We start from the raw sequence: 12,742 nt of genomic DNA on the forward strand, positions 1-12,742 counted from the left end.
AGACACAGTGACAGGGTGTATATATAGAGACACAGTGACAGGGTGTATATATAGAGACACAGTGACAGGGTGTATATACAGAGAGACAGTCAGTGGGGACGAGAGACAGCCGGGAGGTCTCACCAGGTGCTGGAGCCGGAAACACCCCGGTCACGGAGCCGCCATCTTCCTCAGCATCAGCGGCGACAGAGGAGGAAGGGCCGGAGCCGGCGGGGAGCGCGCACGTACGTCCTCTGATACGCGCACGTACAACGTTAGTAACCCTCGCCGCCGCCATGTTGAGAAGGTCCTGCCCCGCAGCCTGGTGACCGTGTCTAGATAGAGGCGCCATGTTGGGAAGGTCAGATGATTGGAAGGCACAATTATTAACTTAAACCAACATTAAAGTCTCATCGCTTCCTCTTTCTAAAATATAGAAGCGTCCATATATACAGCTAGAGTGTGACCCCCGCACTGTCCTGTGTTGTCCCAATAAAGCACATACATCTCATCCTTCATAGGAAGGTACAGGGTGGGCAATTCCCATCGCTGCCGCCAAGGGGCGCAATCATCTGATAGACCAGTGTTGGCTAACTTGCGACACTCCAGGTGTTGTGAAACTACAAGTCCCAGCATGCTTTACCCATATACAGCAGCTTATTGCTGGAAGGGTATGCTGGGACTTGTAGTTTCCCAACACCTGGAGTGTCACAGGTTAGCCAACACTGTGATAGACTAAACTTTACTTTGAGAAAGTGTTATTATTATTATTATTATTTATTGTTGTTATTATTATTTATTGTTATTATTATTATTATTATTGTAACCCACTGTCACTGTGTGTGTCGTTCACTTCCTGGTGTAACTAAGAACTAATGGATGCTGTGAGTGTGGGCAGAAGTGACCAGATGATGGGTGTGGGATCTCTCTTTCTGCCTATATTCTGAGGTAATTCTGTATATTACCCCCTGACTGAGCTCTCCTCTGTATCATACAGTTATATTCTGAGGTAATACTTACCAACTTTTGAAAGTTGGCTTCCTGGAGCCTGCCGGGGGAGGTGGTCGCGATGGGGGCGGGGCTCCAAAATTTGCGTCATTGGGGCCAAACGACATGAATCGCTGCGTTTTGGACCTAATTCTGCCCACTTCACTAGGAAGTGGGCAGATGCGGGAGATTGCCACACTCTCCCGGGAGTCCGGGAGACTCTCGCGAAATGCGGGAGTCTCCCGGACATTCCGGGAGAGTTGGCAAGTATGAACTTTGGCCCTTGTGGGATCAGGACACACCCCGTTCCCCAGATTTCCGGAGTGATCCTGGGACATCCTTCCCCGTTCCCTGGGTGTCACTCTTTCACATTCAGGTTATGATCAGCTCATACCAGCCTTATATTGATAAGCAACCATTCCTGGTGTGTCTCCTTGGATCTTAGTGCCGGGGCCACAGATTCAGTCACTGGGAATTGTGATTTATTATTATTATTATTATTATTATTATTATTAATTTCATTATATGTCAGCTCTGTGCAAGCAGCATTCAAGAGGATCTGTCACACCTGGTCCTCCAATGTAATTTTTGTACTCTATAGTCCTTTATAGTGCCTTGTCCTCTATCAAAAATGCCCAAAAAGGTTCCTCCCCCTACTATATGGTATGCTCCAGGTTGCGGAAATACAAGTAACTGAGGAGAAGGAAAGGGGCTGTTGTGGACTCCTTCGACCCTTCCCTTTCTGCGGCTCCTGTCATAACAGCTAAGTGGCATACCTTATTAGTTGTGCTGTGAGGGGAAACAAATATAATAAGTGTGTATATATATATATATATATATATATATATATATACACACACACACACTTATTTATCTACTAGGTCGAGGTTTTTAGCTTGTGACCTTAGAGAGACGCTGTTCCTTTTAATTTTATTGTCCTTCCACCCTATGTGAGTGTGAAGTGAGCGCTACAGTTAGTTTATTCACTGGTCTGTTATTGTTAACATGTCAGAAAAGGTCAAATCTGTTAAAGTCAAATTTTATACCTGTTCCAAATGCCCTGCTAAACTCCAAGTGGGACAGACAGACCAGGAGACGCTCTTCTCACAATGTGAGGCCAAGGCCCGGGACGGGCAGGTGCAAGGGCCATCCTCGATGTCGGCAGAGGAGCCGGCGTGGGTGTCTTCCCTGGCACAATCTGTCTCATTACTCGCTCAACTTATTACCCATCAAGCGGAAGCACAGGCAACCCCAGTTCTCTCCGTGGCAGGTGTCACTCCATGTACCTCTGTTGACGGGGTATCTACTCCCGTCACAGAGGCACATGGGGGGGGGTGGCTGTTACTCAGTCTACTCAGGCTAATCAAGGGGAAGCGGCGTGGTCTTCCTCTTTCGGAAGAAGGCTGGACCAAAAAGAGCTAGAACACCACATACATTGTTTTCGACTTAGGCCTTTGAAGGATCCTCTGAGGAAGAGGGGGAGCTCCTAGATGATTCTGACCTTATACAGTGGGGCGACTGGGAGGACAATACCAGAAACCAAGGTGTTCAACATTTAGTGCTAGCGGAGGTTTGGTTCAGGGTCTTTTTAAACTAAAGAAGCCAAAGACCATGTGTTTACCCTCCTTTTCTGAACTGTCAGAGATTGTGAAGTCCACCTGGAAGACTCCGGGCTGAAAATATTCTTTTCCTAGCAAGTTTCTTTTTCTTTATCCGTTGCAGGAACAGGTTGTGTTGTGCTGGGAACAGATTCCCAAGGTGGTTAGTTTAACCTGTGGTTAGACTAACCCGTCATACCACGTTATAAGTTCCCAGCTCGGCGGTCCTACAGGACTCCACAGATAGGAAAATTGAAAGTTTCCTTAAAAGTGTATTTGTCGCTGCAGGCTCTTCATTTAGACCCATGTTCTCTTCTTCGTGGGTAGCCAGGGCTATGGAAACCTGGGCTGATCAATTAGCAGCAGGTTTACAGAATGCAGACCTTCTCCCTTTGGCCCTTCATTTGAAGGAAGCCTCAGGCTATCTTTATGATGCGGCGCAAAACGCAGCTTCAGTCTCTTCTGCTATTTCTGCTACGGCTGTGATGGCTAGGAGGACCCTGTGGCTCCGCTCTTGGGATGCAGATGTGGAGTCCAAAAAAATCACTGAAAGCTTTGCAGAACTCCGGATCAGTCTTATTTGGTCCAGAACTGGACACTATGATTTCCCAATCCACTTGAGGTTAAGAGTAATTTCCATCCAGTGAATGCTCCTAAGGTTAGATCGCCTAGATTCAGTTCCTTTCGGAAATCCTTTCGAGGTAACCAGTCAAGTAGAGGTCAGTCCTCAGTTAGAGATGGACCTTTTTCATCCCGATGTCCGTCTCAAAGAGGTAGAGGTTCCTTCCCTAGGAGGCACCAATCTTCCAAGGTCCCGGACAAAACCTCAGCATAACGAGAAGATCCCTCTCCTCGTGGCTGCGGGAGTAGGAGACCGTCTGCAACTCTTCAGAAACCAGTGGGCAGTTTCCACCCGAGGCAGCTGGATCTTGGGGATCATATCCAAAGGATACATAATATATCTCTTGGACGCAGCTCCTCGGTCGTTCTTCACAACTCCTCTGCCTCGCGACCTTCTGAAACGACAGGCTTTGCTTTGAGCCGTCTATTCTCTTCTTTGTTATTTGCAAGGTTCAGGAGTTGCAGAAAGACTAGGGGTTTTACTCAAATCTGTTCCTGATCCCAAAACAGGATGGTACATTTAGGCCTATCCTAAATCTAAAATGGCTAAACCAGCATTTGCGAGTGGACAAATTCTGGATGGAATCAGTCCACTCAGTCATCAACGGCTGGTACCCCTCGAGTTTCTGGTGTCAATAGACATCAAGGATGCTTATCTCCACATCCCCATTTGGGAGTGTCATCAGTCTCTTCTTTGGTTCAGGGTAGTAAAAGACCATTTCCAATTCACAGCATTGCCTTTCGGTCTTTCAATAGCACCCCGTGTGTTCACGAAGATCATGTCGATCATGGCTGCCTATCTCAGGGACATGGGAGTAAACATAATCCCATATCTGGACGATATCCTTGTCAAGGCCTCTTGGAAACATATCCTAGAACATCATCTTCGCTTGGCAATTCTGGTCCTCAAACAACACGGATGCATAATAAATTATCCTAAATCACAGTTGATTCCGTCTCAAAGGATGGTGATTTTAGGCCTCCTAATGGATACCAGTCAACAAAAGATTTTTCTGCCAGACAACAAGGTTTGTGCAATCAGGCTTCTCCGGTCTCCTCAACCTTCCATGTTGATGGGCATGAAGCTCCCGGGTCAGATGTTTCCTCCTTCGAGACCCTTCCATATGGTCGGTTCCATTCGAGGGTTTTCCAGTGGGACCTAGTAAGCTAGTGGTCGGGGTCTCCCCTCCATCTAGAATCTAAGAGTCTTCGACTATCCAGAGTAGCCCGTGTCCTACTCCAGTGGTGGACAAAACTGGGGCATTTGAGGATGGGAAAATCTTTTGCTCAGTGGTCATGGGTCTTGGTGAACACCGATGCCAGCCTAAGGGGGTGGAGGGCAGTGGTCCTCCATCTTCAACTCCAGGGCCTATGGTCACCCAGACAAGCATCATTTCCAATAAATATCCTCAGGCTAAAGGTGATCCTTCTGGCTCTTCAGGGGACATAAAGCTTGCTCAAAGGAAAGCAGACTCGCATTCAGTCGGACAATGCCACGGCAGTAGCATATATAAACCGCTAGGAAGGTACAAAAAGCACAGGTGCGATGGCAGTGGCGAGTGAAATTTTGATTTGGGAAGAAACATTTGTTCCAACAATATCTTCTGTGTTTATTCCCGGGGTGGAAAACTGGGAGGCGGATTATCAGACATCCAATCCTCCCAGGATACTGGTCCTTGCATCACCAGGTATTCCAGGACCTAGTCGACAGGTGGGGCTTTCCCGGCATAGATCTAATAGCCTCCCGTCATAATCACTGTGTACCCAAGTTCTGCGTAAGGTCCAGGGATCCTTTGGCAACAGCAGTGGATGTAATGACCATGAATTGTCAGTTTCGGCTGGGATATCTGTTTCCTCCCATTCCCATGATACAGCATGTACTTTGACGGGTTTCATTGGGAAGCCGTCCAGTAATTCTGGTGACACCAAATTGGCCCAGGAGGGTTTGGTACACCAACATTTTTCTGCTTGCAGACAGACCGGGTTTGCCGCTTCCTCTCAGACCAGACCTTCTGAGTCAAGGACCGTTTCATCATCCAGATTTAGTTTGCCTAGCTTTAACGTCATGGCTGTTGAGGCCAGCATATGGCGAGCCAATGGGTTCTCCAATAAAGTAGTGCAGACCTTGATGAAAGCCGGGGAGCTGACCTCGGCACGCATTTACCACAGAATATGGCGGGCATATGTAAAATGGTGTATCATACTTACCAGTCGACATCCATTCCACTTTCCCATTTATTGGCATTTCTCCAGGATGATTTGGAGGAGGGACTCCATCTCGGTTCTCTAAGAGTTCAGGTCTCGACGTTATCAGTGTTTTAACATTGTTTAGCCATTCTTCCGGAAGTTCAGACTTCCCTTCAGGGAGTGCAGCACGTTCAGCCTTTTCATGTTCCACCTTTAGCCCCTAGGGACCTCAATTTAGTCCTAGGGGTTCTTCAAAATCCACCATTTGAGCCACTGGATTCGCCGGAGTTACGTTTTCTTACTTGGAAGGTGATGTTTTTACTGGCAATATCTTCTGCTCGCATAGTGTCAGAACTTGGGGCTTTATCTTGTAGGGCTCCCTAGCTTATTTTCCATATGGATAGAGCGGTCTTGAGAACAGTGCCTTCTTTCCCACCAAAGCTTATATCAGCTTTTCACATAAATCAATAAATTGTTGTTCCTGCATTTCAGGATGGTTCCTCAGGGGACCTCGGCTTATCGCAAAACAGACTCTCTTTTTGTTCTATACGATTCTCATAAAAGGGGCTGGTCATCATCCAAGCGGACTACTGCCCATTGGATTATATCTACGATTAGACAGGTCTATATGAGTTCTGGTAGACTAGTACTGGTGAAACTCGCTGCTCACTCCACACGTTTGGTGGGGGCTTTTTGGGCTGCTCGTCGCGGTGCTTTGGTCGATCAATTGTGCAGAGCTGCTACCTGGTCCTCAGTTCACAACTTTACCAGATTTTTTCATTTCAATATTTTTGCTTTCTCGGATACCACCTTTAGCCGCAAAATTTTGAGCGCAGGGGTTTCCTAGTATTCCCTCCATTAGAGGCTACTTTAGAAAGTTCCCATGGTAGCAGTGTCCCCCAGATTGTATGGTTGAGAAAAAAATATTTTGGCACTTATGTCAAATCTCTTTCTCTGGATCCATCTGGGGGACACTGAGTTCCCTTTGCTCTTCTGCTGGATGTTTGTTTGTTTGTTTGCTCCTTTTCCTGAGGCTGTTGTAATGTACTGAAGCTAGCAGGGGTTGCAGAGGGGAGGAGTCAGAAGCAGTTCAGTTAGTTAACTATTTAAGTGCCAACTCAGATCGCCCTCATACAACCCATGGTAGCAGTGTCCCCCAGATGGATCCAGAGAAAGAGATTTGACGTAAGTACCAAAATCTTCTTTTATCATCCGCATAGAGAGGTTACTGAAATTCAAAGAAGATTATTAGCTTTCCGAGAGAAGCGGTATAGATGGAGATCAGCAGAGGACATATCACTGAGCCTTGTGGTACTGCAACTGAAAAAGGAAGTGGAGCACAGGTGAAAAATTAATACTGAAAGAGCAATAAGAAAGGCAGGATGAGAACCAAGATAGGACAGTATCTTGAAGACCTAGGAATTGTAGCGTTTATATGAGAAGAGAGTGGTGGACAGTGTCAAATGCAGCAGAGAGATCCAAGAGAATTAGAAGAGAGTAATGGACTTTAGTATTAGCAGTAATAAAATCATTGACAACCTTAGTAAACGCAGTCTCTGTGGAGTTTTGAGAACAAAAACCTGACTGAAGATCCAATAGCTTGCAGAAAGGAATTGTGTGAGAAAAGTGTAGTCAAGTCTCTCTAGAAGATTGGAGGGGCATGGGAGCTGAGAGATGGGGCTGTAATTTAAGAGAGAGTTTGGGTCAGAAATTAGTTTGTTCAGAATAGGAGTAATCACTGTGGCAAGATACCAGTAGAGAGAGAGATTACAGATTTTAATTAGAGGTAGAATGAGCAAAGGAGACAGGCATCTACCAATTTGTGAGGGTATAGGATCAAGAGGACAGGAGGTAGAGTAGAAAGATAAGAAGAGAGTAGATATATCATCTTCATTTATGGGATCAAATGAAAACAGGGTGTCAGAGGGTGCTGGGAAGGAATTGAGCTGGTTGTTTGTCAAGGGAAATTATACCATTTCAAGTCTGATGTTATCAATTTTTTCCTTGCAGTAGGAAGCAAGATCCTGGGCACTGATAGTAGTCTGAGGGTTGGGGTGGAAGGAGTGAGAAGAGATATAAGCGTATAGCTGATAAGGTGATGATCCGGGAGGGGGAAAGGAGTGTTAAGAAAATCAGAAACTGAGCATAGTCTAGAGAAAACAAGATCAAGGCAATGGCCATCCCAATGATTAGAGGATTCAACCCACTGGGAGAGGCTGAGGGAGGAGGTTAAAAAGAGTAGTTTGGAAGAAGCATTGGAACGTGGATTAGCAGTGGGGATGTTGAAATCACCCAGGATGATGGTGGCGATGTCAGAAGATAAGAAGTGAGGGAGCCATGCAGAGAAATCCTAAAGAAATTGTTGGTGTGCTTCAAGGGGGGTGATAGATCACAGCAACACGCATAGAGAATTGATTAAAAATCCGAATAGCATGTACTTCAAAAGATGTGAATGTGAGTGATGGGGCAGTTAATAGAACTATGAATGTGCACTGTAGGGAGTGAAGTAGCCCAACCCCACCTCCTTGTCTGCCTCCTGGTCTGGGGGTGTGGTGAGATGGAGGCCACCAAGTGAAAGGGCTGCAGGTGGGGCAGTGTCTGATTGTGTGAGCCATGTTTCTGTTATTGCCAGAAGGTTGAGGTTGTTTGAGAGGAAGAGGTACTTTTATTTGCAAAATAAACCTTTTATGCTTTGGAACCATAACCTGATTGACATCCACTTATTTACCTTTAATACTGTGACATATGGAAACCATGTTTGCTTGGAAAAACCCAATATTATCAGTCAGTGTAACTATTCTGAGGAATTGGATCTGGGTGGAGAAGTGAAGTAGTTGTGATGCTTTTCCCCCGACCCCTAATACCTATGGTACGGTTTCCCACTCTGTTATACCTTCATCACCTACATCCCCTTCCTCATCCTATATCTCAGATTACCTTACATGTGTCATTGGGAACTTCTGTGTGAGTGACTGTTTGGAAGAAGGGTGAAGGCACGAGATGGCACGGTGACGAGATGGTACGGTGACGAGATGGCACGGTGACGAGATGGCACGGTGACGAGATGGCACAGCTACCGGTTCTGTGTTATGTTGGCTAATACTACAAAGCATCTTTACTGTTTAGTTTGTGTTTGGTTTATATTTCTTACCGTTACCTGATACCCAACAGTGATACACAAATATCTAGCTCTCAAACAGACCTAGGAGTGTTAGATAAAATTACAGAATAAATAATAGTAATATCTAAGACATTTATTCCAGAACGGATTTGTCATGTGATTTTATGTCATTTCTGTTACTAATATCTTGATTGTATAAAAACCGGAACAATTTGCAAATGACTGACAGATAAGATTGTATATATATCTTTATTTACACATTCTATAAAGCTGTATTACATCTGCAAACAGACAAAAAAAAAAGATTATAAAAAAAATAAGATGTCCCAGGATATGCAACAAAGTCACATGTTCTGTTCCCCAATTGGACTGAAGACTGGAAAAAGTCTGATAACCCCCTATCTACTTACTGACAATCCAGTTACCGTGCACTGTGCCAGCTGTGCCCTCTATGTATGTATCAGATAATACAATCAGAAACATTGTATCTGTCATTTCCTGCAAACAGTAAATGGACGGGTTACAGCAGAGACCTAACACATACTCTACAAATTTCGTACTGCATGGACCAATAGTTGATCAGTCTGTGGCCAAAACCGCATCACATGATCTGACAAGCAGTGGTTTTACTAAGGGGCCAATATGGGCATTTACTCCACCAAACCGGACAGGAGCCCCATTATACTTTCTCTGTAATGGAACCACATGGGAGAACCTGTAAAAGATCTCTTATCTCACCCCCAGCCACCTTAGAAAGACAGAAGAACCTGTGTGTACAGAGGGGGCTTTCCTTATTCAGATCAGTATTCTAAGCTCACACTCACCCCTGTCTTTCTCCCTACAACACTGGGCACTCTTGGCGCTATGAGCTTATGCACATATTCATTTCTGCAAGTTAAATGCACTTATCATGTATATAGTGACACTATCCAGCACAGTGTACATAATATCCCCACTGCTATATGTACAATCCTCCCTCTTATAACACTGTATAACGGCAACTTTTAATACAGCTAAAAATTATTATACTTTGCCCAAGTTATCTTATACAACATAAGAAACACAATCTGGGACTACAGTTTCCAGTAGAAAGAGCAACATTCAATTTACCCCCTGCATATATCGTAGCCAATAGGAGCAAGCGTAGCACTGACTAAATTAATAGGATATACACTGGTTGCAGGTAATCACAGCTATCAGTGACTCAGAGATGGATAAATCCCACATAATGTATATTATATATTTATAATGAACCTTTCTAACACACCAACAAGGGCACGAATCCAGACACATTGGTCACCTGGTTACACAGGAGGAGGGGCTCAGCTGTAGCTCCACCCACTGCTTCATTCTATTGGATACATGTCCCACCCATCAGATTATCGTTCCTGTGATGCCACCAATCTCTGGCCAGATTTTTAAAGATCATTTCTCCCATCTCATGACTCCCCCAGATATCTTTATGCATCCATGCCATAGAGCTAATGCAGTAAGAAGGGGCTCAGTGAAGGTGGCAGTGAAGGTGTGTAAGTGTCTGATAGGGTCACACAGAGAATAAAAGGACAGCTGTCCAGCCTCATAATCCAGACATATCCTCACTTTATCATAGGAAATATTGTCACATAACTGGATCACTTTCATGTCATGTTTCACTGAATATTGATTGTTGACCCACCTCAAGCACCAGGACTTGTTATTATCTCCAATAATTGACTGATCTCCTCTCCTGGTTATACTGGGATAACACATCCCAACCCTCCAGCTCCCTGATTTACTGACATCCACTTCCCAGTACTGTCGCCCTGAGGAAAAGCTTCCAATGCTCAATACCTGAGTATACTGAAATCTCTCTGGTGTTTTTGGACGTTCCTGGTTTATATTTGACACAGATGCAGTTTTCCTGTCGTCTGATATATGTATATTATCAGCAGCTGTGTTTATATCAAGTAGTATGTCTGTAGATCCCTTCACATAAATCCCTGTATTTATATCTGCTATTATATCAGATAATGTGTGTAGTGTCCCTGAGATGAGACCCACATCCAGATCTCCTTCACCATGGACCTGGTTATCATGTCCCTCTCTGTCCTCAGTATCACACAAGTCACCTGTGTCTGGTTCCTGTAAGACAGTCACTGGATCAGACATGTTACACAGCTCCTCAATGTGACGCATCTTCCTGGACAGCTCGTCCTTCTTTATTTCCAGCTGCTGGATCAGATCGGAGACTGAGAGTGAAATGCTCTCTTTCTGCCTGGAGATCTCACTCAGGACTCTCTTCTCTAGGTCTTCCAGCTGTCTCCTGATGTCTCTAAACAGGGCAGTGACTCTCTCTGTTATACCAGCTGCTTTTTCCTGATCTTCTATCCTGCGTTCCTGCAGACTCTGGACTCTTTTCTCAGTCTCCTCTCTCTTTGTGGTCAGTTTCTGTAGAACATTTCTCACTTTCTCCTTCCTCTTCTCAGAGGCCTCATCCAGCATCTCCACCCGGTGTCCTCTGTGTTCCCCAATCAGACAGCAGTACGCACAGATACAGACAGAGTCATCAGTGCAGTAAAAGTCTAGGATCTTCCTATGGACAGAGCATTTTCTGTTCCCCGGAGTAGTGGTGGGATCTGATAAGACATGTTCTGCTGACTTGCTGTGTACTCTCAGGTGTTTATTACACAGAGAAGCTTCACAGTGCAGACAGGATTTAGCAGCAGGTACAGGAGAGTCCACACAGTAAGTACAGAAGATCCCTGTCTCCTCCTGATCTGGCTGAGTAGACAGGAAACTCCCCACTATGTTACACAAAGTTATGTTCCTTATCAGTGCAGGACGCTCCTGACACGCTGCTCTGCAGTCAGGACAGATGTAAACTCCAGACCCCTCCTGTGTATCCAGCACACGATCAATACAGACCTGGCAGAAGTTGTGTCCACATCTCAGTGTTACAGGATCTGTATAAATGTTCAGGCAGATGGAACAGTCCAGCTCCTGTCTCAGATCAGCAGACGCCATCGCTGAGAGCAGAAGGGAGAAATGAAAGTGACACTCAGATATCAGTGGGTGTGTTACAGATTCTCCACACAGGGGGAGGCCGAGCTTGTCACTCAGATTATATCTACAGAGTCAGTTATACTATAGGTCACAATACATAAAAGAACATCATGCAGAAACATATACTTATTTTGGAGACAGTAAAGACTATTTAATAAACTGAAATTATTCATTATAATATTGTACATTTTGCCGGAATCACAGTTATTTAGCTTGCTATAGTTTTGTTCTAAAAAAAATATTTAAAATGGCATAAATAACAGTTTATTCATTTAATTCCTGATAACATACTAAACAGTATTAAGTTTTTCTGTTTTTCTGAAAATCATTTTATTAGTAATTTTTCAAATACATGTCCAATGAGTAGAAGTCATCTGGAAATACATCTATGATATAATTGAATTACAAACAGGTATTCTATATAGTTCAATCAATAAAACAGTAGATAATGTTTGTAAGTATTAAGTTTTAATGGCAATGTAAATAGAGAAGCTAAAACCAGTATTCTATAATGTCTTACTATCTACCATACTTACACACATATTAACACTGCTTTATTTTTATTAAACATGTTTTACTTATTTGTTAAAGAAATACAGACCTCAGCATACTGGGACTTGTAGTACTACAACAGCTACAGAAACATGAGTTGCGTGATACAATAATGCAGGATTAAAGGAACAATTTGTTAAATATATTAACTGCATCACTATCAAATAATTGCTGATAGATTACTGGGCATTAGATTTACATTAAAAAAAAATATATAGTTTATAAATATATACAATTTATATATACTTTAAAAAAAATCTGTCAAAATAAATGTAGAATATAAAATTAATTAGATATAGACACCAGAAGCACTTATGCACCTCTCAGCAGTAATACTGTCCCTCTCCCCCACATAGGGTAGTGCCTCCACTAAAGGGGCCTGGGGCAAGTTTTGCAGGATACAACAGCAGTAGATTATCCTGTAGACCTCTGCAGGGTGTATATTAATGCCCCCCATGTCCTGTCCTTCTGAGTGCAGCAATAATCCTTTGTATAATATCACAGGTGTCTGCTAGCACTCTGCAAAATAAACTAATCTGCTCACCAGCGGACAAAGTGAAGGACGTCACAGTCATTGGAATAATCTAAAACTTTTGGAAAACTGGTAAGAGACCAGAATTGCTCACGCCACCATCCGCTTGGCACAGACGCCAAA

At 44.0% G+C, this 12,742-nt stretch overlaps 2 protein-coding genes across 2 annotated transcripts in view; both read right to left on the bottom strand.

The window, feature by feature from the left end:
- Positions 1-230, bottom strand: part of FBXO42 (F-box protein 42) — a 36,977-nt gene extending 36,747 nt beyond the window's left edge. Inside the window, exon 1 of the mRNA XM_075191570.1 lies at positions 124-230. The gene's annotated coding sequence lies outside the window, so the exon portion shown is untranslated. The remainder of the gene's footprint in view (positions 1-123) is intronic.
- An 8,507-nt stretch (positions 231-8,737) lies between these two features.
- Positions 8,738-11,496, bottom strand: LOC142107372 (E3 ubiquitin/ISG15 ligase TRIM25-like). Its single transcript, XM_075190774.1, has one exon. It carries the CDS (start codon positions 11,494-11,496, stop codon positions 9,919-9,921), a length of 1,578 nt encoding a protein of 525 aa, XP_075046875.1. The 3' UTR covers positions 8,738-9,918.
- Between the last annotated feature and the right edge of the window lie 1,246 nt (positions 11,497-12,742).

The sequence above is a fragment of the Mixophyes fleayi genome, chromosome 11 (genome assembly GCF_038048845.1).
Source record: "Mixophyes fleayi isolate aMixFle1 chromosome 11, aMixFle1.hap1, whole genome shotgun sequence".
In the NCBI taxonomy this organism is placed as follows: domain Eukaryota; kingdom Metazoa; phylum Chordata; class Amphibia; order Anura; family Limnodynastidae; genus Mixophyes; species Mixophyes fleayi.

Bases quoted from the DNA above. Each gene is read 5' to 3' on its own strand.
- LOC142107372 (XM_075190774.1), bottom strand. From the start codon at position 11,496: ATGGCGTCTGCTGATCTGAGACAGGAGCTGGACTGTTCCATCTGCCTG.